This window comes from Mustela lutreola, chromosome 18, assembly GCF_030435805.1.
Source record: "Mustela lutreola isolate mMusLut2 chromosome 18, mMusLut2.pri, whole genome shotgun sequence".
NCBI classification, from domain to species: Eukaryota; Metazoa; Chordata; class Mammalia; order Carnivora; family Mustelidae; genus Mustela; species Mustela lutreola.
Window position 1 is genome coordinate 39,802,867 of NC_081307.1, and position 24,888 is coordinate 39,827,754.

General features: G+C 40.5%; 1 protein-coding gene and 1 long non-coding RNA gene across 3 annotated transcripts in view; one reads left to right on the forward strand and one right to left on the reverse strand.

The window, feature by feature from the left end:
- The window catches only part of CSMD1 (CUB and Sushi multiple domains 1), a 1,947,613-nt gene that overhangs the window by 1,837,344 nt on the left and 85,381 nt on the right, over positions 1–24,888 (forward strand). For both annotated transcript variants that reach the window (XM_059156007.1, XM_059156008.1), the window contains exon 50: positions 14,056–14,241. In XM_059156007.1, coding sequence (XP_059011990.1) covers positions 14,056–14,241 — 186 coding nt within the window. The remainder of the gene's footprint in view (positions 1–14,055; positions 14,242–24,888) is intronic.
- Positions 659–2,087, reverse strand: LOC131820416 (uncharacterized). The gene is made up of 3 exons (XR_009349629.1): positions 1,964–2,087; positions 1,099–1,220; positions 659–760 (listed from the first exon to the last, which is right to left on the reverse strand). It is a non-coding gene; the product is annotated as an uncharacterized LOC131820416 (long non-coding RNA).

Here is a 24,888-nt window from a genome sequence, read left to right on the forward strand (position 1 = left end):
TTATGTTCCTAAGAAATGATCTCCCTTTTAGGGTTCTTTACAACATTTGTACCTGTGGCTTCCTACAGGATTCTAGAAGCAGATGGACAGAAGTCACTTACTTTTCTATATCCCGGTGTAAGCCATAAGGCGTGGGTTTGCCCCAGCTTGCCAAGTCAGAGCCTTTCCTTGTAATTAGCCATTTATATGCTGAGCTACTGGGTCACCTTCCTTCCACAGCTTTTTTTGTTTGCTTCAAATTAGTAAGTGCTTTTTTCCTTCCTTCCTTGTGCCGTGGGGTGCTAAATATGTTCAGGAGATTTAGAACAGCTCAAGATCCTTCTCAGCTGAGTCCTGCTATCCTGCATTTCTCGGTTCGTTTCTCGGTTCTGTCTATTATTTATTTACTTACTTATTTATTTTTTTATCTTTGTCCATCTGTTTGCTTTCAGGGTCCACAAATACAAGGAATCCCTTCCCTCTGTCTGTCCTCATTTTCAGAGACTCTTCTTTGTCCTTCAAAACAAAGGGAAGGATTTTTTTTTTTTTTTTGATGCTAGCATTGCTTTCTTAAGTGTCTGACATCGCCCCTGTCCCCAGGGAATGGATGAAGGCAGTGTGACATGTTAGGTCCCAGGGCCTTGCGGTTATTCTGGTAGTTTACCTGCTCTTACCGTCATTGTCTGTCTCAGCCTCCAGCACAGTGTCAATGGCATGTTGGGTTCTGGCAAAGTAAGCAGCAAGTGGGTACTGCTTTGTATCCAGTTATGCTGAGAAGTACCTGGGAAATCAGAGAAGACAGGGAGAATTAAAATAACAACAACAACAACAACAATAATAATAAAGGGTCCAAAATATGACCATCGGTGCTCAAATTCAATGTGGCCTTTATATTTTCAAAATTATATTTTGAAAATATATTCCTAACAATTTATGCATATGAATATTCATTGCTAGTGGTCCGACGCGAAATAGAAAACGTGACTGCAGTGAAATACAGCAGGTGGCCCCTCAGAGACAATAGAACCATCACTAAGAGGCACAATTTGGTCTCAACCACTCTGAGATCCCAGCCCCAACACAGCCACTGGCTGGTTATCAAATATGGCCAATGCTCACTTCGCCACAGTGTTCTCTAGGGGAGCAAGACGGACAGGACGCAGACAGATATCCTCCACAGGGCTTGCGTAGAGGCATTGGCTTCATTGATGATGGAGGCGAGGAACCCCAGGATCCGCTATCTGCAAGTTGGAGAACAAGAAAAACCTGGGGTATAATTCAGCCCAGTAGGAAGACCTGAAACCAAGGAAAACAGTGGACGTGGGAGGCAGGGCAGTGGGGTTTACGTCTTGGTCAGAATCTGAAGGCGGGAGGACCAGGACGGCCGCTATCCCAGGGCCGGAGAAGGCAGGTGTCCAGGCTTTAGCAAAGAGAGCAAATCCACTCTTCCTCTGCCTTTTCATTCCATTCAGGCCCTCGGGAGTGAGTGATGCCAGATACTGTCCTGAAGCAGGAGATGCTGTGGTTCGAAGTTAGAGATTTCTTAATGATGTCATCCGTCTCTACCACCTCCCTGGGCTTGGGTTCATCTGCACCCTGTGCTCAGTGCTTTTTTTTTGTCTTTAAAGATTTTATTTATTTGAGAGAGAGAGAGACAGTGTGTGTGTGTGTGTGTGTGTGTGTGTGTGTGTGTGTGTGCAGGATCCGGGGAGGGGCAAAGGGAGAGGGAGAAGCAGACTGCCCACTGAGCAGGGAGCCCAATGTGGAACTTGATCCCAGGACCCTGGGAATCATGACCTGAGCTGAAGACAGACACTTCACCGACTGAGGGACTGGGTGCCCCCTGTACTCAGCTTGTAGTGTATCTGGCTCTGTCCTAGTTCTCTTGGGGAGACAGTGATGGCTGCTAGCACGGCCAGCACTAAACCTACGTCTCCACTCTCAGCCCCGTACTGCCTGGTCCCTGCTGACAGGAGCGTCCTACCTCTGAGCGGTTAACCGTCCCTGGTTTCCTCTGTCTCCAAGATGGAAGGAAAAATATTCTTCCAAGCCTGTTGTGTTTCTGGTTCACTCTGTAGCGTTGGAGGAATGCTTTCCTTTGTATTAAATGTGAAGAATGATTATTTTTATGAGGCAATAATAAAATTGGCCATTTGCTTAGAGTCTACTGTGTACCAGAGGTACATTAGATTATACATTCTACTGAGGTTACCTTGGTGAGGAGGCGTGATGATTCTTATTTTACAGGTAAGGAATCAAAAGCTCCTATGAATTAGGTAAATTTTCTGAGTCATAAATAAACAACAGACTCAGACTTCCCTATCTCTGAATTCATGTTCTCAAATATTCCATCCTTTTTCCTTGACTTTTAATGAGAAGTCAATATGAAATCATCACACAAAGCTTTTACTGCACTTTTGTATGTAAACTTGTGATAATGTGTCCTCACCAACACGTGTTTGGCTGACAGGCATGAACCAAAGACACAACTCAGGCAACACAGGACAGCCGGATTTGCTTTGTGTTCCAAAAATATGCCCCCAAACCTAGCAATGTTCAGTTTGCACTGAAAGGTTTCCCAGACTTACTGCCTGAAATAAAACTTAATAGTAGATGGGTGCCATCTTCTCCTTCTTAGAATCTCATTGTGTCACATCTTCCAACACACTGAAGATGGTGGTGACATTTCATTTAGAGGCTATTGGCCCTGTTGATGATACTTTCTAATGCAGGGATTCTTGAGCCATATTTTACCCCTTGTTAAATATTGTTTTAAAGGTGAATTCATTTATTCATTTTGCGTATCACCTGTATGTCTACTTAAAATCACTGGTTGTATGGAATGAGTTGATGGAGAGAGTTATGATCAAATAACTCTGTTAATCAAACTTGAAACTCGAAATGCCCCTATGCCGGCTTGCCGCTCCGTGCCTGTAAGCTCGTATGGCTGAGGACGGGATCTCCTCTCATCCGTCAGCAAAGGTACCCAAGACTCCTTGATTAAACCCAATGCGGTCGCTGGCTGGTGTGGGTCCCATGCGAGGTCCTGATGAAACTGCTGGGTGGTCAAGGATTTATTACAGAGACACACTCTCCAGCTGAAACATACTCAACTGCCATTTTTAGCTGGCGGTCCTCATCAAGCCTGTCGTGAAAAAGTCATCATGTGTTTGCTTGAGTGATTACTGGAATGTCCAGAGTTCGAAGAGCCCAGCCAAACAAAAAACTGCATTTTCCCTGGGAAAGCTAAAGAGGTGCTTGACCATTGTAAGCTCCTGGAGACCTGCACCCCGGTGCAAGATTACAGAAGCTGTTAGCAGCTCTGCGGGCATGTCACGGTGTTTTAAATTATGTATTAAATAAAATAGTTTTATATTGACTTTTAAAAATCAAGTAGTGGAGTTTTAGGAGTCAGAGACCACGCTGGCCGCTCTGCCGTGCCTACAGCTGTCCCAGGGAAGCTCCCAAGTGTGCCGATAAGGGGAGTTAGGGATGCGCCTTTACCTTCCCTGTCCGTATCTCATGTAGAAATAGTTTGGGAAAAGACACTTCACAACAGTGCGGCAGGAGGAAGTGGATGAGAAGACAGACACATTTCTCTTGAATCTGATGAGGATGCTTTCGGGTAGGATTGTAAACATTCAGAGATGAGACTGTACAGACGACCTAGGAAAACTTCCTCATTTACAGATGAGAGTCCTTAAGCCAAGACAGAATAACTATTAAAATATTTTCCTTGGGGCATCTGGATGGCTCAGTGGGTTAAGCGTCTGCCTTCAGCTCAGGTCATGATCTCGGGGTCCTGGGATCGAGTCCCGCGTTGGATTCCCTGCTCAGGGGGAAGGCTTGTCCCTCTGCCCCTGTCTCTGCTCATGCTTTCTCTCTCTCTCTCTCTCAAATAAACACATAAAAATCTTTAAAAGTGTATTTAAAAGTATTTGCCAAATTAAACAGATTTCAGGACAGAAAGGAATAGCCACTGAAGCCACGAATATCATCGTTTACAGCAGTGCTCCAGTCTTGCGTCTCTGCAGGGGACAACTCCGCTCGGACACCCTTCAGGCTTAGATGTCACTTGAGGTTTTATTTCTAAAGGAATCTTCTTGCAAAAGAAAAGCATGACTCTGACCAGGTATCCTAAATACCTATGACATTCAGGAAGAAAATGACTTTAAATAATCAATTCACTCTTTTAATTTTAAGTATCTAACTAGGGTTCTGCTCAAAATGAGTTCATTTAGTTCAGGAACATTTTCTACTCTTTGAAATAGAATTAAATTATTAGTAGAAAATTCTTGTTTTAGAAAGAAGAAATCGGTGCTGATTGAATCACTAAACTGTTCATTATTATTCCTTCCTTCCCAATCCTGCTTTGTATTTATTAACGTGTATATCATACTGGAAAGGACACTGACTGACATGACAGGTGACCTGAAATCTATCTTTTCCAATGTGACAAAAGGAGTCATTTTTGAAATTCCCCTTGAAAGTTATATTAGAATGCTAAGCAGTTACGTGATTATTGAGGGCTTATTGGCTCTTTTTTTAAGAAAGTCGAGGCATTTATCTACCTATTTCCTATCATTTCCCACTAACTAACCACCAATGTTACTTTCAGTGCTTAACTTGGACTATAAAATGTGAATAATAATGTTTCGCCTTCCCCAAATGATATGATAATTTTATAACTCAGATTAAATAATTCATAGGATAAGAATGTATGTATGTATATATATATGTATTTACAATATATATACTCTGATAAAACTTTAAAGTAGAACCAAACATAAATTTATAAAGTTATCTTTGTGGGAAACATCAATTCTCCAGATATCTGAGGAAAGGTATTCTGTTTTCTTTTAGAAGGTCTGCATCTATAATCTGTTGATATGTTTTATCCCTCCAACAAATTAGTTCCGTGGTACATGCTTTAATAAATCATGAGTCTGGAAATAAACAGTGACAACTCTCTTCACCAGAAAGACCGAGTGAAAGATAAGAATTTATTATTCCTTAAACATTGGTTGTAGATTAGAGGATACTGAGTTCAGTTCATAGTCTGGTCATGCAGTCTGTGGTTTGAACTGAGTCTAGGATGATTTAGAAAGTGTGTTACGGAGATTGCAATAGGTGCTGGAAATACCGCTTTCTCTATGCTTGTCCCCCATCCTTTCTTCTGAGCTCCAAACACAGGTCCGCCTGCCCCACTGAAACATCTTTTGCACCTCTGGGTCTCAGTGCCGTGACAGAATTCTCTGTCCTGTGTCAGAAAATGAGCCTCCTCCAGTCCACCCACTTGCTTAACGCACTTCTCTCTCTTGTTCTACCTGAAGTTCTGCCTGAAGATGCCAGGTCCTGCCAATTGTAGCCTCTGAGGGTGTCCCAGTCCATTCACTTTGTTGGGGTGGGGGGGAGAACATTTTCTGTACTTTTTAAAGGTTCTTCCAGCTGGTCTAAGAATTGAATTGACATGAGACAGATTAACAGGAAAACATCAAGTGAAATTTTGCATATGTAAGAACCCTACCTGCATGAGAAGTTCAAAGAAAGGAAGATAAAATAGTGTCTGCACCATCCTGAGCTATGGAATGGGAGGGGGGCCTGGGGCTTCACAGTTCCTCCTTCAGGCAGAGGTCAGAATGGCCTCACCAAAATACAGATGGATGTGTGCCACGACGCAGCTGAAATCCTCTGAAGGGGTTCTGAAATATAAAACATAAAATCCAGGCTCTATCCCGTATTTCTGAATAACACCTTCTCTAATTACCTCTCAGTCTTTGCTTTACATGGTGCCCCCGTCAGCGCCACCCTGGCCTTTGATCAGTGTTCTGACTCAGGCAAGGTCTCCTCCTCTCCTGAAGGTGCCTTCCAGGACCTCTGGCCTGAGGCATGGTGCTTCAGTACTGAAGCATTAACTGAGGTCCCTCTGCCTTAATTTAAATAACTTTCTTCACTTTTTCCATTTCTTTCAGTACTTGTTCTGTCTCTTTGTAACACTCATCACAGTGTTTTACAGGCCGTAACTGTATATTTGTTTCTGAGCCAGTTTGTCTCATCAAGTCATAGTAAAATCTCACAACTAGCTTCTAAGGTTTAAGAGGTAAAGGAAAAGCTCGGTTTTATCCACTACCGATGACACCATACTTTGTGCCCATCCTGGCACATAGTAGATAATGAACATTGTCAAGGGAGTGCAGGAACAGGTTGTTCACACTCTGATTGGCAGGACATGTGAAATATATCGTAGATATGCTCCCTGTTCTCCCATTGGACAATGTTAGATCATTTCTATAGATCTATTTGCCTAGAGTGAAAATAATCCACTCCGCTAAACACTGTGTATAAGGGGGCACCACTACTGGTCCCCAAATCCATTTCTCCAAAAAGTCTATCCATTCGTCAGTATGAAGAAGATATTAAGAATACTTATATTTATCGTATCTACTTCACAGAAATTCAGTAATGCTCAAGATAGATAAAGTTGAATACTATCAAATTAGGAGATATTTCTTCTTGGAAGTGATCTAACATTTGTCACTAACAAAATGGCCACTTGGGATAATCTAAAACTCATCACAAAATGTGGCTGAGTTTATTCAGAACATGAACAATGTGAGGAATTAGAACTTTACAGAATGTGTGTTTGAGTAACTATATATGTCATTAGGACAGGCATATAAGTTTAGTTAGCTTATCTTTTGGAAAACACATAGAAATCATGGGATAATTCCTCATCTAAATATAACACTTTTATAAGTATTTATATTAATGGGTCTAAAGAAAATTTTATTAAAATGAAATTCTACAAATCCTTGAAAATAACAAAAATATGTACAAAGAATTTCATAGACAGTTACATACCTAAAATTTTCTAACTAATAATTTTCATAAAAATAACATGGTCAGTTAAAGTATTCAGAATTAAAATATAGTGCTGGGGCACCTGTGTGGCTCAGTCATTAAGCATCTGCCTTCAGCTCAGGTCGTGATCCCAGCATCCCGGGATCCAGCCCCCCATCAGCTTCTCCCTCTCCAGTCCCCTCGTGTTCATCTCTCACTGTCTCTCTCTGTCAAATAAATAAAATCTTAATAAAGTAAAATATAGCACTTATACATTATAAACTTATGGTGAAACATTATCTTACTGTTGGTTGCCTCAATTATGAACTATTATCCATATACTGAAATTTAGTGTCATGGTAATTAAAAAAAAAACACTTTAAAATTATACCTTTGGTAGTATAATATTTTTCCATTTTCCCTAAATAAATAAAGTTAACATATATTTATTGAGAGCTCTGATATTCAAGGCAGCAGGAAGGATGAAAATGTGTATGGATGTTCTGCCCTGTAAGGATTTTTATACCATTAGGAAGTGGTAATAGGCACCATTTGGGTAAGAGGTAAGCATGTAGGAGGAACAGACAGCCAGTGCTGAGGTGATCAGATATTACAGGGTCCATGGTCCATCTGCCTCTTAACTTCTTTGCCATGGCAGACATTACCAGTCTATCACAGAACCTTTCTTGCTCAGCCTTAGAGCAAGAAGCTACTTAAAGAGATATTCCAACTTCCACTTCTAGAAACATGAAGTTGATGTTCTTTTCTCTATTTTACTCCCTAAGTACAACTAAAATCCCTGAAAAGTATATTAAAAAATTGTAAGAGAGCTCTGAAAGATAGAAAGAAGATGGTAAACTGGTTTAGGATCTCAGAATAGAAGGAATGACTTAGTGGTGGGTTTTTTGGGTTCTCTTTACTGGTTCAAATCCCTAACAGGATGCTGGGGAAGCCAGTCACATTGAAACACCAATGGTCACAGGCAACAAAAAATTCCCAAGAGAAAAGCCTGCCCTACCTGCCCAAAGAACAGGGAATGGACAGCCAGATAAGACAGGAAATATTCAGTCAATAATCACTCTCCATCCAAATCTTACAGAAAAACCCGTGGCCATACCCTACCACCACCTGCAAAGACCAAATGGAGAGTTTTTAAGGCTCTCTTAGATGCTCCAACCGTCCCCATTGGGTGGTGGTAAGAAGGCTGTGAAGCAGCATCAGTGATGGCACTTGGGAAACTGGACCCCAGCTCACCTGTTGGTGATGAGCTCCCCTTCGCTTCTCTTGCTGGGGTGGTATTACAGGACACATATTTGGAAGTCAGAAATGTGACCACTCCTCAACCAGGACAAAGCCATCATCCCTCTACATGTCAGTGGATGCCATATGGGAACCAGCAAAGAAGTGCCCCCTACTCCCCTAGCTAGGGAAGTATCAGCGGAGACCTGGAAACGAGCTGGAATTCCCACCTTATGCAGCAAAGACCCCACTCACCTGCACTTCTACCCCCAACCTGAAGGTAGAAGTGGTACCTCCCTTCACCTACTAGAATGATGTTAGATAAGGCTTAGAAAAGCACAAGACTTAAATAAAAGCCAGAATCTTATGAATGACATAATGTTCACAATGTCCAGGTGTTAATGCAATATCACCTGTCATACCAAGAAATGGGAAGATATTAAACTAAATGACATGAGACAATCAATAGAAGCCAAAGCCAAGATGACGCAGATATTAGAATGCTCTAAGATTCTAAAGCAGCCATCATCAACAATTATAATTTAGATGAGCATTTTATTATATTATGCCTGTGAGTCTACATAAATAATTAAGAAAAAAGGAAGTCTCAGCAAAGAAATAGCAAGTATAAAGAATAACCAAATGGGATGATTAGAACTAAAAACTACAATAATTGAAATAAAGAGGAAAAACTCTCAGTAGATGGAGTCAACAGCAGAATAGGGAGGACAGAGGAAAGTCGCTCTTTCCTCTGAATCTAAGATAGAATGATTGGAATTACTCACTTTAAAAGACAGGGAGAAAATGTGCTTAAAAAGACATGAACTCAGCCTCCCAGAACATGGGACTTAACAAATGACCTAATGTGTGTCATCAGAGTCTCAGAAGAAGAGCAGGAAGATGGAGAAGCTGACAAAGTATTTGGAGAGATATGGCTGAAAGCCTCCCAAATTTTGGAAATATATGTAAACCTAACAGATTCAAAAGGTTAAGTGAACCCCAAATACCAGAAACCCAAAGAAATGCACAACAAGGCACATCATGGCAGAATTTTCTCTGAAGACTAAAGGCAAAGAAGGAAAAAAAAAAAAAAAAAGCCTAAAAAGAAGTCAGGCAGAAACAATGGATCACATATAGGGAAATAAGGACTCTAGTGACAGTAGATTTCTCATCAGAAACCCTGGTGGGTAGAAGGAAGTAGAGCAGCATTTTTTAAGGGCTGAAAGAAAACAACCCAGAATTTTATAGTCAGCAAAAATATTGTTAAGGTCTTTTATCTAATAGGCTGGTAGTGAATAAGTGACATGATCTCTATATTATCTGCCCCTAATGCTTATTGGGTATTAAAAAAAATCACTGTTACTTGGGCTTACAACATGATTATAAACACAAATCAAACACAGGCACAAATATTATAGAGTAGAGCTAAATTATAGATGGCAATTTGAAGTATTTTTCTATAAGAATTATTTTTAAGGAAGATTTTATTTATGTATTTGGGAGAGAGAGAGAGGCAGACTACAGACGGATAGTGAGAGGGAAAAGCTGACTCCCCATTGATCTGGGAGCCCAACATGGGCCTCAATTTCAGGAGCCTGAGATAATGACCTGAGCCGAAGGCAGATCTGAACTGACTGAGCTGCCCAGATGTCCCTCTTCTATTAGAATTCATAGTTTATATTTATATTTATATATACATATATATGTTTGTGTGTGTGTATATATATATATACACACACATATATGTATTTGTGTATGTATCTGTGTGTACGTATATGTATATCTTTGTGTGTGTGCATATATATATATATATATATATATATAGTGACATGCATATACATACTTTTTTAAAGATTTTATTTATTTATTTGACAGACAGAGATTACAAGTAGACAGAGAGATAGGCAGAGAGAGGGGGAAGCAGGCTGCCTGCTGAGCAGAGAGCCCGATGCGGGGCTCAATCCCAGGACCCTAGGATCATGACCTGAGCCGAAGGCAGCGGCTTAAACCACTGAGCCACCCAGGCACCCCTATAAATTTTAATTGATAGAAAATTCTTATATGCTTAAATTGTATACTTAAAACCCTTCAGAAATCCATCGTCTGCATTGGAGGGCTTGGCTACATCACTGCATTCTTCTTCATCATGCTTTCGGCAGAGGGATTTGCAATGTTCTCTTGTAACGCAGGTCCTCTTCTGTACCTCTTAGCACATCCTGTTCTTTATAGAGCATTTCGTGAGCACTTGTCCCTGAGCTTATCAGTCGTCCTTCATTTTTGTTTATGCTCCTTTCGTATTTGATGCTCAGCTAGTTTTTTGGCTATAAACCAGGTACCTATCAGATTTCCTCCATGTTCGGTTTCAGATGTTTTTATTTAAACATATGTCTTACCTTAACCAGGCCATAGGAATCCCTGCTGTGGGATACTATTTTTACTCTAAGCTTTATGGTAGGGGGAATGATCTCCCTCTGGGTTTGCCCAGCCTTATGAGTGGGGTCCAGATAATGAAAATGTAGAGATTCCGTTGTGAGATAATGCGTGGGTGAGCTAAGGGATTGAGCGTATGAAGCAGGTGTTCAAATAAGTGGACAGTGCTTAGCCGCCAAGCAGATCAGGGCTGTGTAGAGAAAGAAGTGAATGAAAGAATGTAACCAGACTGACTGGAGGAAGTTTGTCAGGACAGCTACAGTGAAGGTCACTTCTCCTGGGCTTCTCACCCAGAACCTACACACATTTAGCTTGAGATGTGGGCATTGCTCAAGGGGACTAAGAGGATATCAGGGCATGAGAATCACAAGTCTAAGGTGATAGTCAAAGCCCAAGAATCACTGAGCTTTTTGAAGGGAAAAAATGGAGAAAGAAAGAAAAAGGGACAGCAAAGCGGATGGTGCCGTGTTGAGACTTGACGGGCCGCGGAAAGAAAGGATCCCTGTTAGTCACAGGAACAGTCATGTAAAGTGGGAAAAAAATCAGAGAAGCATTTAAACCTACAAAGACAAGAATGGCTACCGTTTGTTTGGTCTTAAATACATAAGAAAAAAAAATCCCACATAGGTTTCATGTTCTAAAAGAGGAATAGGGACACTGGACAGTGGAGGAGCTCTTCCACTTACGTATTTGAAACCAAAATGTTAAATATTTCATGATATGTAATGGAAATAAGCTGATTTACTACTGACTTCCTCTGCCTCTTTGCTCTCTTTAATAAAGAGATTACAAGGAGTTTATCCTGTCAACTCGTATTTTTCTTTACAAAACAAATAAGTATAAATGATGATCATGCATATAACTACTACTGCTAATACTAATAATGCATTCCTATTTATTGGATGCCTACATTGTATGAACCCAGTGGTAGTTGCTCTGTATACATTATGTCATTTACTCCACACAATTCTCTCTGAGGTGGCCTTTATTGACCCGAAAGCAATGAGACAACTTTCATTAAGCCTTTTAACTGAAATCATAGAGCTGGCAAATGTCAGAGACACAAGCTAATATAGAAATCTGACTTTAAAGTGAGATTTTAAGGGATGGGTAGGGGATTGTTCACTTAGGTTGGCAGGAACTATAATGTTATATTCGTATAGTTAAAAAAAAAAAATGAAGAAGATTTATTCCCTTCAGCTATAATAAAAGTAAGAACCTTCTGCATATTTTGAAAGTCATATGCATTTAGGTCATTGGCCTTTAAAAAGTGATCTTAAGAATATCTGCCACTTAGTAATCATAGAAAATGTTTAGAAGGATGAATAGATGAGACAATACTAGACATTAATGGGAGGCTCCTTCATCCCATGAACCTAAATTTCTAGTCTGTAAGGGTTATGCCATCTATCTTCATTGAATCAGAAGTCTGAGAATGTCGTGGTTGATTGATTGCCAACCTTTTTGTAAGCCCCACCAAGCAGCCTACTGTTAAGACAGTCTAGAGAGGCCAAAACCATAGCTTAAGGCCAAACAAAGATTCCCTGCTGTTGATCAGATGACAGAAAGTGGGTCTCCTTAAGTCCTTGGAATCAGGGTTCATGTGTGAAATAAGCTTCCAGATTTAGCAGAAGTTGTTAGAAAGCTTTTCTGTTTTGGCCTCCAGGGTATGAATCCCTTTAAGGTAGGGTTTCATGGGTATTTGCAGAATGTTACCTGCCAAAGAAACGTTATTTCATTTGACGCTCACCCCAAATGAGAGCTAGAGGGTAGCTGGGCACTAAGCATGTTTCAGCAAGGAGCGAAATTTAGGTTTGTGAGAATGAACAAATGATTGAATGAAATCCGAGAGGAATTGGAAGGAAACAAGGGATGGGTGATGCCAAGAGATCCAGTCACAAAGGACATTCACTGCATTCAATAAATTAAGATGAATGTTTTGCAGATGCTCAATACATTGCCTCAATAAAGCAATGGCTTTGGAAAGCCAGAAGTTAATAATTATTTTAAATACTTGGTCCAAAATCATGTCTATATGTCTGAATTTTTATCCCCTATCTATTGCAAATGTTTATTAGAGTAATATATATTACATATGTATTATATATATGTATGTTTTATACAGTTGAAATAACTTATTAGACATTTAAGCACAAAAGAAATGTGAGTACTTGGACTTTCCAGAAGTTTCATCTTTATCAGCCTCTTCATGTAAACATTGTTTTAGCTCTCTCATAATTTTCCATGGTATTTATTGAAGGTTGTGCTAAAGAAACAACAGAACAGCCAAAAGACGCAGAGTGAACCTTGGGTAGTTCATAGGGCTCTCGTAGGATTTGAAGGTGGCCTCGGGAGTCACAGGTCTGCTCTGTGGCCCCGGTTCTACACAGAGTCCCTCTGATTCCGTGGGCGAGTCGTTTTCTCCTTCTGACCCTCAGTTTTCTTTATCTGTAAAACTCTAAGTTTATATAAAGTCATTCATCCTATCTTTTCAGCTCTAACAAGCTACATGTGTTTTTTTTTATTAGAATAATGTGGAAACATTTTAAATGACTCAAACTTAGAATCCACGTGATGAATAATATGTTAAATATCGATCGCATACCCGGAGGCCAGTTGTCTAGTTACTGGAAAAGTTCTCTTTGACAAGGACAGCCGGACTCGGTTTGTGTCGTGGGGAGTGACGCTCCGTCTCGTGGTCCTTCTTACTGTTTTCTGTACTGCAACTTCGAGTCACGTCCCTTGAGATGTATTTTATGTCGGTTTGTTCTGTTCTGTTTCCTTATATCTCATAGTAGAAGAGTCTGGATCGGAGCTAGGTTATTGAAGGCGGTGTTTACCCTGACCTCTCCCGCCACCTTCCTGTCGCTTCCCTCCTCCCTCTCCCTCGCCTGGCCTCACCTGAGAGCAGCCTGCGTGGCGCTGCGGTCTCTGCCCTGCGTGCCTTCCCCTGCTGCTCCTCCTCCTCCTCCTCCTCCTCCGCAAGGGCTTGTGCTCTGACAGGTAACTCATAAAATAGCACATACTGTGCTTGTAGATGCATCAATGATCCTGGCTCAGTGATCTGCGTCTGATTAGAAACGCTGGGGCTTCAAGGAAGAGCAGTCGTGGGGGGAGGGGAAGGAGCCCGCACGGGGAGCTTAGACGTCGGCTTCCGTTCGGATTCCTGAGAGATCTCCGCACCGAGGCAGCAGTAGATTTTGCGATGGTAGAGATGCTGTTCCTTCCTTGCTTTGCAGTATCAGATGAAGCAGAAAGCACGACCCTTTGGCATCCTGAGCGTGGCCGTCCGAGAAAACACCTCAGTGTGTTTCAGCGGTTTCACAGCAGTCAGACTTCCCTTCCGGGATCCTGATCACACAGACGCTCTATTCTGAGCAGTTTTCCAAGGCTTCTCATCAACCCTCAAGATCCTTAAAACATTGAAAATGTGTCCACTTATCCCACACATGAGAAATAGAAATCTCTCTCTGCTCTTCTATGCACTGGCCATGAACCATAGCAATGGAGCAACGAAGTGTCATAACATCTTGTAAGAATAACTGTGTTTCTGCCATTTCTTTCCAGCTGTGTCCTGTGGAATCCCCGAGTCCCCAGGAAATGGCTCATTTACGGGCAACGAGTTCACGTTGGACAGTAAAGTGACCTATGAATGTAACGAGGGCTTTCAGCTGGAAGCTGGCCAGCAAGCGGTCGCTGTGTGTCGGGAAGACGGATTATGGAACAACACAGGGAAGCCTCCCACGTGTAAACGTGAGTGTCCAGGGCCTTTGCATATCCTGGCAGATTTAATTTGGAGTGAGATTCATGGGTGAGAGCTCCAGATTACGAAGTACAGAGACCCTCTTCTATAGCAAGTGAGGCCCTGGTCTCTTGCATTGTGGTGATATTAGAGCCAGTCTAAATTTGAAATAGCTAAGAACAAATGGATATAGAAACAATAAGATAAAAAAAATAAAACCAGTCTATTCCCCAGAAAATGCTGCAAACATATAAGAGAAGCTCAGCCTTCTTGAAAATTGGTCAGATAGAATCACGTCGGTTCCGTCAGGATCTAGACCCTATGATTTATGCAGCAAACCTTGGCCATGCTGTCACTTTCAGTTTGGTTAGATGACTTCAGAGGAGATTGAGACATATAGCTTGGCGTAGTATCCTATGCAAAATATTAAGACATAACTCAACATGAGTTTCCTATCCACCTCCCAACTCTTTATAAATTCCTTGAGGTTAAAGCAGTGCTTTGCTTCTTAGTGTATCAGCTACTCTACGTAATACATGGGTGTTCAGTAAATGAGTCGCTGATTTTGAAGAGCAAGTTTTCTGGAAAGTTCTTTAAGGTATATTATAGTATTCTTAAAAGGATCAGAAGTTTGGGCTCGTGCTTATACTCTAGTCTTAAAAAATAATAATAAACTCCATGATGCAGAGCCAAAGAGAGCAAAAGTTGACACACACACACATAAATGCATACAAAATGTGCACCAAAATATCTTTGTATCTATTTTAAAACTAGCTTCAAACTGGAAGTAATCTATCTAATTTCTAAAAATTGAAAGCTATATATTTCTGCATAAACAGTATTTTTGCTCTTATGATATTTGAAAAGTGTTTCCACATGGTCTTATAAAAATAGTTATAAAACTAGTTTATTGACCTCTTTTTATGTGTAGCATTTTGGTTATGTTAAAATTATTTGAACTGCTTAGCTATGAGCACATAAGTGTTTACAGAACATGGTTGACTTCTCTCCATAGTTCTTGTATTTTGTCATCATTTTCATCTATTTTTTTTTAATTTTGCAGATAACCATTGCTTTTCCTGAGAAGCAGTGAGGCCTCTCAACAGTGGGACACTGTTGAGACAATAGAAATATTTCTCACTTTTTTATTTAATAAAGAACTATTTTATTATAATTAAAAATAATATAGGAAACTAGAATAACAAGATATATTGGTAGGTTTTTAAGTTCGATCCTAGATAAATTTTTTCTCTCAAAATGAGAGCCTAACCCCACAGATGTCAATAACATTGTATGTTTTGGCTCTTTATAATGAAAACAATTTTGTAGGCATTTAAGACACCGCTCACTTTGCACACAGCCTAGAGGTTGTTATGAATAGTCTTGGTCAATGTAAGGTGTCTACCTCGGGCCATATGTTTCAAACAATTTATCTCTTAATCTCCTGACAGCTCTAGAAGGAGGACACACACCACCTTCCCGATGAAGTGAAAGCCACTTGTTGGCAGAATTTGGGTTGAATTCCATTCTCTCTAGTTCTTAATCCTGTGCCCTTTTCCTAACGTCGTGGTTTGGCGCTCTGGTTACACATAAAATCATGTGTGGAATCATTACTAGTGTCCAGATCTGACTCTCAGAGATCCTGAGTCAACTAGTCTTGGATGGAAAGCAGGCGTCAGTGTTTTTGTTTTAAGTGCTCTGGGCGCTATGCTTAAAATGTCAGGTATGCGCTAGGTCTTAAAGGGAAAGCCATTTAAAATTTGTATAGCATCTGAGAAAGATAGGATAAGTGACAAGGTAACTGTGTAAATGACGTAAGTGCAATTTTTATTCTTACATCCCTTTTTAAAAATAGACTTTGTCTCTTAGAACAACCCTAGGCATATAGGACAAATGAGCCGGAAGGACAGAAACCTCCCGTTACTCCGTCCTTCCCATTGGCACCAGCCCCCCAACAAGTGGAGAGGCTCATTTTTACAAGTGATGATACCCCGTTATCACCCAAAGCTTGGCTTACAGAAGGGTTCACTCAGGGCGTCATACATTCTGTGGGTTTGGGCAGATGGGTAAATATGTATATCAACCATTACAGTGTCTACTTCTATTTCCGGTGCCCTAAAAATCTTCCTCCTCTGCCTGTTATCTGTTCCCCCACTCCCCTCCCCCCAATACCTTGTAACCATTAATCTTTTTCCCTGTCTCCATAGTTTTGCCTCGTCCAGAAAGTCCTATAGTTAGAATCATACACTATGTACCTTTTCAGAATAGTTCTTTTTACTTAGTGACATGCATTGAGGGTTCCTCTATGTCTTTCCATGGCTTAATGGCTTATTTCTTTTTGGTGCACAATATTTTGTTGTCTGGGTGGACCACAGTGTATCCATTCCCCCAACTGGAGGAGAGCTTGCTTGCTTCCAAGTGTAGGCTCTTATGAATAAAGCTGGTATGAAACATTCGGGTGCAGGTTTTCTGTGGACACAAATTTTCAACTCTTTTGAATAAATACCAAGAAGTGTGATTGTTGGGTCATATGGTAAGAGTATGTTGAGTTTTCCAAACTGGCTGTGCCGTTTTACACCCTCTCCCCAACAATGGGCGAGAGTGCCTGTGCTCCATACCGTCATCAGCCTTCAGTCTTATCAGTGTCCTGGACGTTCGCTGTCAAATATGCGTGTAGGGGCATCTCCTTGTTGTGCTAACCTGCATTTCCCTGGTGGCATATGCTGGGAACCATGTCTTCATGTGTCTATTTGTCATTGGTCTACCTTCTTGGGTAAGGTTTATATGTAGGGCTTTTGCTTGCTTTTAATCAAGATGTTTGCTTTATTGTTGAGCTGTAAGAGTTCTTTGAAAACTCTGGCTACCAGTTCTTTAACAGAGATGCTTTCTCCAAGTGTCTCTTCCCAGGCTCTGGATTGTCTTCTCATCCTCTTGAGGGTCTCTTTCTGTCTTCTCATTCTCATGATGGTGTCTTTGAGAGCAGGAGTTTTCAGTTTTAATGGAGTACAGGTTATCAATTCATTCTTTCATGGAACATGCCTTTGGTGTTGTCCTTAAAGAGTTATTTCCCCAATAAAGGATCACTTAGATTATCCCTTGTGTTACCTTCTAGGAGTTTTCTACTTCACATTTGGGTCTTGATCCATTTCAGAGTAATTTTGGGGGCAGGTGTAAGGTCTGCGCCTATCTTCATCTTGGTGTGAGGATTTCTGGTTGTTCCAACACCATTTATTGAAAGTCTAGATGTGCTCCTTTGCCAAAGATCAATTTACTATGTGTTTGGGAGATTTAATTTCCTGCTCCATCTATGTGTCTTTTTTTTTTTTTTTCTTTTTTTGCCAGTATCACAGTGACTTCTCACTTTTGTTTTTATTTGGTTAAAACAGAATACAAAATGACACTTTTTTTCAGAATGTTTTTAAATGAATGCAAAAATTTAGAAACTTAATTGAAAAAATATTTCCCATTTTCCTACAAAATCAATCTTCTTTTTGGTTGTCAATATTTCTAGGGACATAATTGATTTTACTAAAAATGCCCTGATGAACACAGATACTTCCATGATTTGTAAAGCTATAGGGAAGGCTTTAAAGCCATCATTTTTCAGAAAGATAATCCAGCTTATTGGGGATCACATATAGTCTCAGTGGTGTTTTTATGGCATTTTATTTTAAACAATAAAACGTTATCTTTGGATTAATGAAAGGCTGTTACTTCAGATTGAAACAAAGAGCAAGAACTGTTAGTGTGTCACTGTAGTGTTGAATTATTTCATCCTGAACACATGCTGGACAGAATGCCTTCTGTACAAGCCAAACTCTTTTTTCTGTATGAGCCATATTTAAGTGTTAAGGCCATACCTCATTGGGTTAAGCAATTATGCACACCTGGATTTTTAACCCTGCTTTACAGCTTGGCCTCCAATGGAGAATGCCAGTGCAAGTGGTTTCTATTTGGCAATGAACAAGTCACCATCATAAAACTCCAACATAAAGAGCCAACTATGTCAGATTAGGAGGAAAAGAGGCACGATATAGCTTTCCATGTCACATGTGCCTGTGCTACATCATTCAGCTACAATAACAATCCATGTCACATGTGCCTGTGCTACATCATTCAGCTACAATAACGATCCTGCGGAGAAACTAGTGCTTTCCTTATCTTACTGATTAAAAAATAATAATAATAACTGAGATAGCCCATGTCTGCAATTTGCAACCAGGTAAACGTGATTGGTCTTTATAAAAACACTGAGGCAAGCATTTCATTGCACCGAAACTGCCCTGTTGGAGGTCCCCTGCTGCCCCAGGCAAAGCTATATGGTGACAGTGATGGGTAGGTAGGGATGCTTTGGGCATTTTGAAAGCACAGCAATTGTGTGACACTCCCAGAACCTGTCTGGGGACACAGACAATACACAGAGTTTTTGTAATAAAATGGAAAATCAGCCCCAGATTTTCTAAATATTAATTGAAACTTTCAAGTATTTCTTGTCTCCTTATTCTCCATTAGATTTCACAAAAGGGAGACCTAGATATTTTGTTTAAGTTTTTTGGTATTCCGAGACTGGAAAACCTATTTAACCTTGGTGGTGTGGTGTTTACTTCACTTAATTTAAATGAAAGAAATTGCACAGAGTAAGCATAAAAGTTTGTCTCCAGGTCAGAAAAATTTGGTTACTATGGAGCTCTGAAATGCGAATTTCCCCCAGGCCAGTTCCTCTGTGTACTTTGTTGACATGACAGGATTTTGTTTCTTTGTTGTCTGCAGTGGCATGTAGATCACTACCCGGACTCTACGGAGAAAGGAAACACTTCTGCTTTGATACACAGTAAATGTAAATGGTAAATAAAATGGGTTGGTGTGGCCCACAGGTTTACTGAAAGGAAGGCTGTAATAAATCGCTTTTTCCGTTTGCACATCTCCCGATCAGGCAGATCTCCCAGGCAAGTGCCTGAGGCTCATTTCTTTTCATTTTAATTATTTACTGAGACTGAATTTGGATCATTGAAGATATGATTCATGCCAGTGGCATAATAGAATGAGGGAGGCTCTTGGTATTAATGTGTGGGTTTAACAGTTTGGCGGAATGATGAATAGGCGTGCATAATATACTCTGCATTTAGGAGAAAGCAAAACCATTAAAACTGCCTTCTAAGGAGAAATGAATTTGAAGTCCTAGTCCTAGTGTATAGGTTTTCTTTTGTTAACCACTGGTGTTAGTCAATGAAGCAATTTCATCATGGATAATTTGTCAGAGACCGACTATGCAGACCTACAGGCACTATGAGCATGTTACCTGATCAAATGCAATGCCTGTGTGTTTTGGGAAAGGAACAATAAGTTAAAGCCATACCAAATAGCTTTATATGACCTGTAAATAGCTCAAACATAGAAAAACTAAGATTAGATATAAACAAATTATCTAGTTACTTGGCTAGTTATCTGGGTATGCATCAGCATATATGTAGGTAAATACATCCATCTGTATATAATCCATTTTATAACTATATATGCACATATAATCAAATATACACTTGTGTAAAAAATTATAAAAAATTACACACCTGTATGTACATGCAAAATGCAAGCATGTGTATTCATGCATGTGTATCACACACTTAAAAATAGAGGTATGTAATATATGTGCATATTTTATATGTATATATTTATATTAAATAAATGTATATATATATCTGTAATGCTCATAAATATAAAATAATATTTTATATAAAATGTTTTGTTTAGTCCCTTAAAAAATGGACTAAAAATTGCTTACATGTTGTCTCTATTGGTTACCCTCATTTTCAGAGTAGAATGCATGTTATACTTCACATATTACACCTTGATAACATCGTGGTATCCTAAATCATGTCCCTGAAGCCCTGTGTTGTGTAATCAGTTCTCTGTCTGGCATCATTGAGTTTCCACTGTGTGTCAGGCACTGTCATAAACATTTGATATGCTTTCGATCTTTGAGTCCTAAATTTAACAGACATTTGAGGCACTATTATTATCCCCATCACGCAGATGGCAACTGGGGACCCTGAGAAGTGGAAACCTCCCCAGGGTTGCACAGTTGGACCTTGGCGGAGTCGGGACTGAGGGTGAGGGCGTCCGTCTGGCATAGGCCCTTCCATGCTTGTCGCCGGGCTGGGTATGCACGTGTGGCTGCCATGAAGAGCCTGTCCTGCCTACACTGTGCATTTACAAGGGAACTTTGGTTAAGATCTTAGCAAACTTGATGAAGAACAGTCCAGTTCCCACCTGATCTAAATACATAACCTTTGTGTGCATATGTATTTAAAAAATACATACAAAGCTAAAAGGAAAAGCAAAGGAAATGTCTGTGTGTGAGTTGGGAGGTATAAATCTATCCTTGTCTTCCAAGTGTGTTTGTTACCAGATTCGGAAAGATGGCCGGACCAGGAGGTCGGATCAGAGCCAGACTCCCCTGCAGCGCCCCGTAGTGCTGCACTGTCCCACGTCGAGCCCGCCCTGTTTGGGCCCGGGTCTGCTGCAGGGGAACAGAGCCGGCAGGTGCATGGGAGTCGGTCTGGCAGGGTTCTGATGTGTCGGGTGAGCCTACACACAGTTGAGAAACGTCTACTAGAAGCTTGGCTGGTTTCTGCTCCTCGATGTCGGGACGCATTGCTTTGTGGGGCGGGTTGTGCAGCTCTGTGCGAGGCGAGGAGGCACCACGGCCCGCCTGCAAAGCCTCTTCCCGGCGGCCATCAAGTAGTGCCCACCTCAGCTACGGCACCTTCTGCTGGGATGAAACGTTTTCAGGCTGCACGGCAGGCCGTGCGCCCTTGACCCTGTGGCTGAACATGTTCTGAGATCTTGATGCTCTGCTGGAGTTCAGATATCATTTCAGATTAGATTCAGTCCTTTTCTTTAGAACAAGCTGGGTTTTACTCTATGATTTTTCTGCTTCTTTTATTTGCAAAGATTGGACATGACTTAGTCCAGCTTTTTGTCTTTTAACTAGAGTTGTGAACAGGTTCCCCTTGGCTCCTTGGTAAACATGAGAAAGAAAAATTTGTCCTTTAATGCTCAGTGGTAAATCTGGGTCTTGCTTTGTGCAGGTCATTTATCTTCCCTAGGAACTGGGCTATGTGAGTTACTATTGTTTCATCTTTAAGAGACATAAACACTGCACAGAAGGTGCGTCTGTCCGTTTGGCTCATGGCTGCATCTTCATAATGACTTGTCGGAGGATTCTCACGGCCCCTGTCAGACAAGGTGTGAAGACACTGTTTGTTTTTGTTTTTGTTTTTATGACTGTTTTTTTTTTTTTTTTTAGAACTAAACCAATTTATTGAGGCATAAATAACTTGCATACACCCCTGACTCTGTTTCATCTCTAGTACATTTTAATTCATAACTTTCATATATTTCTTTTAATTTCTATTTAGTTTTGAGAAGTTAAAAATAACCATTTTTATTTCATAATTGTTGTCTAAAATATTTAGTGTTGAGATTCTTTTTAAATACAAATTTAATATATAAATACCTACATCTATTTACCATCTATGTTAAGACAGGAAATCCAAAGACAGGAAATCCTTAAATCTCTGAAACTTGATTTATCATCAGCAACTCTCTGCAGTCATATTGATGGTTGTCTCAACCTCAAGAGACTTTGGTCAGGATTAAATAAAATTAATTCCTGCCACCAGTCTTGAAATACAGTAGATTCCGCCCTGTGGAGATGGTCAATGGAAGTGTATGACTCTTTTTTAATTGCTGCCGTGTAACCAGAGCGCCTCATGAGCAGGAGAGGTTTCCACTCTTTCAGGCTGGATAGTTGAGTCTTTTCCCAGCCAAGTAGCCTGAGGTGTGTGCCCGGCCAGGCAGGCTGCTCTCTGCTGACCAGGGCTCTGTTCCTTGTGTCTTGCTCTAAAATGCTTCTACACCTGGTTCACGCACAGAGAGAGCATGCACTTATTGAAATGCAAAATAATCCTGAAACATTGAATTTGTGCATGTGTGTTATACACACACACACACACACACACACACACACACATATATATATATATATATATATATATATTTATTTAGGAATTAATGTATTGAACACAACACTTTAAAGGTCATTCTGCATATTCTGTACATAACTAATATTCTATTCTATTCCATTGAATGATGAAGTTTATTAATTTTACTAAATATAGGTATATGGACTTTTTAACTTTCCTATGATGATTCTAAACCTAAAGTCTGGGAAGATTGGAAGCATAACACAGATCCCTAGCTCTGAGTTCTTGAACTAAATCTCCCCACAAAATGATGTGATGCTGGTTCTTCTGAATGTTTAATCACGTACCTACCAAAAATAATGTTTCCATTCATCTGTCACCCGTACTGAAGTTTTTTAAAGAAGAATGTAACCAGATGCCATGTGCAATATTATGCGTTGGATTATAAGAATTTAGAAACAATTCAAACATTGCTAGAAGGCAGTTTTCAGGTCTCAAGTTTTCGAGTTGAGCCCCTTCTCAAGCGTGGTCATGATGTAACACGTGATCCTTTGTGTGTGGAGTCTTCATGGAAGGAAAGCATGTGCGTGCCACCTTTATTGCACTGACATCACGATTTGTTCCGTACTGACATCATCATAGTGCCAGAGCCAGAGGACGTAACTGACCCTTTACTCCCACTGGCCATGCCTTCTTACACACGAGCTTCCCAGGCGCCTTCCTCATCCTTTCAACAGCAAAGTGCCACCAACGTTCTGGAAGCATCCATGGCTGCCCACTCTTCTTTTATCTTCTCCTTCAGGTCTCTGCCAGCCTGTATCCAGAGCATTAATGGTTGAGGATCTGACCAATAAAGCAGGGATCTTCAGCCATTCATACAGCATTTCCTCGTGGCTTACATTAGTTGAATGACCATGGGCATAGACACCAATTCCTAGTTTGTACTGTTTATCTCCATAATAGAGCTCAGGGGTCTTTGGGCAGGGTCCTGGGCCTGCTCTCATGGCACTAACTGTGCTATATATACAATAATTTTAAGATTTAGGGTCACATTCATCATAACCTACAATTACCCAGGAGACATTGTTAGACTGCTATTTAAAACAATGCAAGGAGGCAGTTTTCACTAGGGGAAATGGGAAAGAATATTTAAGCAAATGCATTAAATATTTTTGAGCAAGCAATTTTCTTTCCCCCAAAACTCTAAAGATGTTCCTAATTATAGGAACTTACTAGTAGCTGGCTCAGTGTTGACTGTCGGTGCCTACTGAAACCATGACCTTAGAAAGTGGGGCTAATAAAACGGTGACATCAGTGTTGTGGATTCCTTTGTTGGAAGTGCAGTCAATGACATTGTGAAACACCGAGGTTTTGTACTTTTAATCTTCACTTAGATTAGCAGCACCATTTCATCCTGTCCAGGGGGTGGTTTAGACTCATTTAGTATAATTAAAAATAAGCCATTCAGTAATTGAAAAAATAGCTCTACTGGCAAACCTAGATTATAGAATTACAAAAAAATTCTGAAGCATATTTCCTATTATCACTACATGGATTAAGTCAATCCAACACTGGTCTTGTTTTCTTATTGAGAACAGATTTCCTGGAAGGTGTTTACGCTACAGTAGAGTTGGAATATTAGTTTTTTGGCATAGCTACAGTCAGTTATGTAAATGCTCTAGGGTTCGACTTGACTAAGATATATTTATTAGGACTAACATAGCAGCAAAATCACAAGAAGACCGGGACAGAAAATGTCTGATCTCAAGAGGCTTTTGGATGAAGTTCATAACTGAAAAAGGCAGTAGTCAACAAAATGAGAAGTCCAGCAAATTCAGGGTCAGAATATAGGAATGTTCAGAGGTTTCAGATTTAGTCAGGAACCTTGGAGAGGGGGTGGGTAGGGGCTCTGAAGTGTTTGGACGTTTTTGGTCTGAGAGTGAAAAGTTGATTGCTCTCAGGTGACCCATAAATTACCTGCTAGAACTTTGCTTTTAAAACTCCATGATTTTGCTCTTTATTAATTTGCTACTCTTATTCTATTTTTAAAGATTTATTTATTGATTGAGAGAGAGCAAGAACACAAGCAGGGGAAGGGTGGGGGGGAGAGAGAAGGGGACCCCCCCCTGAGCAGAGAGCCCGATGTGGGACTTGATCCCAGGACCCTGGATCACGACTTGAGCGCAAGGCAATGCTTAACTGACTGAGCCACCCAGGCGTCCCTCACCACTCTTATTCTAAATAACACACACTAAGCATTTGGTTAAAATCTGATATAACGAAAATCCAAAACCAAGTTATTTCCTTAAGAATCCCATACTCTCAATCCAGTCTTTGTCAAGGGGCTTCCTACCACGCGATGTTGAAACTGGAGGGTGTGGAACGCATTTCCATTGCCCCTGTACGGTGCTTCCCCCGAGGACCCTATATTCATTATTTACCTACACCAAAGCAGGCGTGTTCTTCAGTTTCTAATGCTCCAGAACAGAAACCAACTTCTCCCTCCCCTGTCCAGAGAGTCCAGATCGTTGCTGACATGCTGAAAGCTCACTTAAGTTGTGAGTAGGAAGAACATTATGAGGCTGCTTAAATCATTTTACTCCAATGGCATCGAATTGTAATTTTACAAATCTAATTAAATGTGCTTGAACTGAACTTGGTAATAAGAAGCAC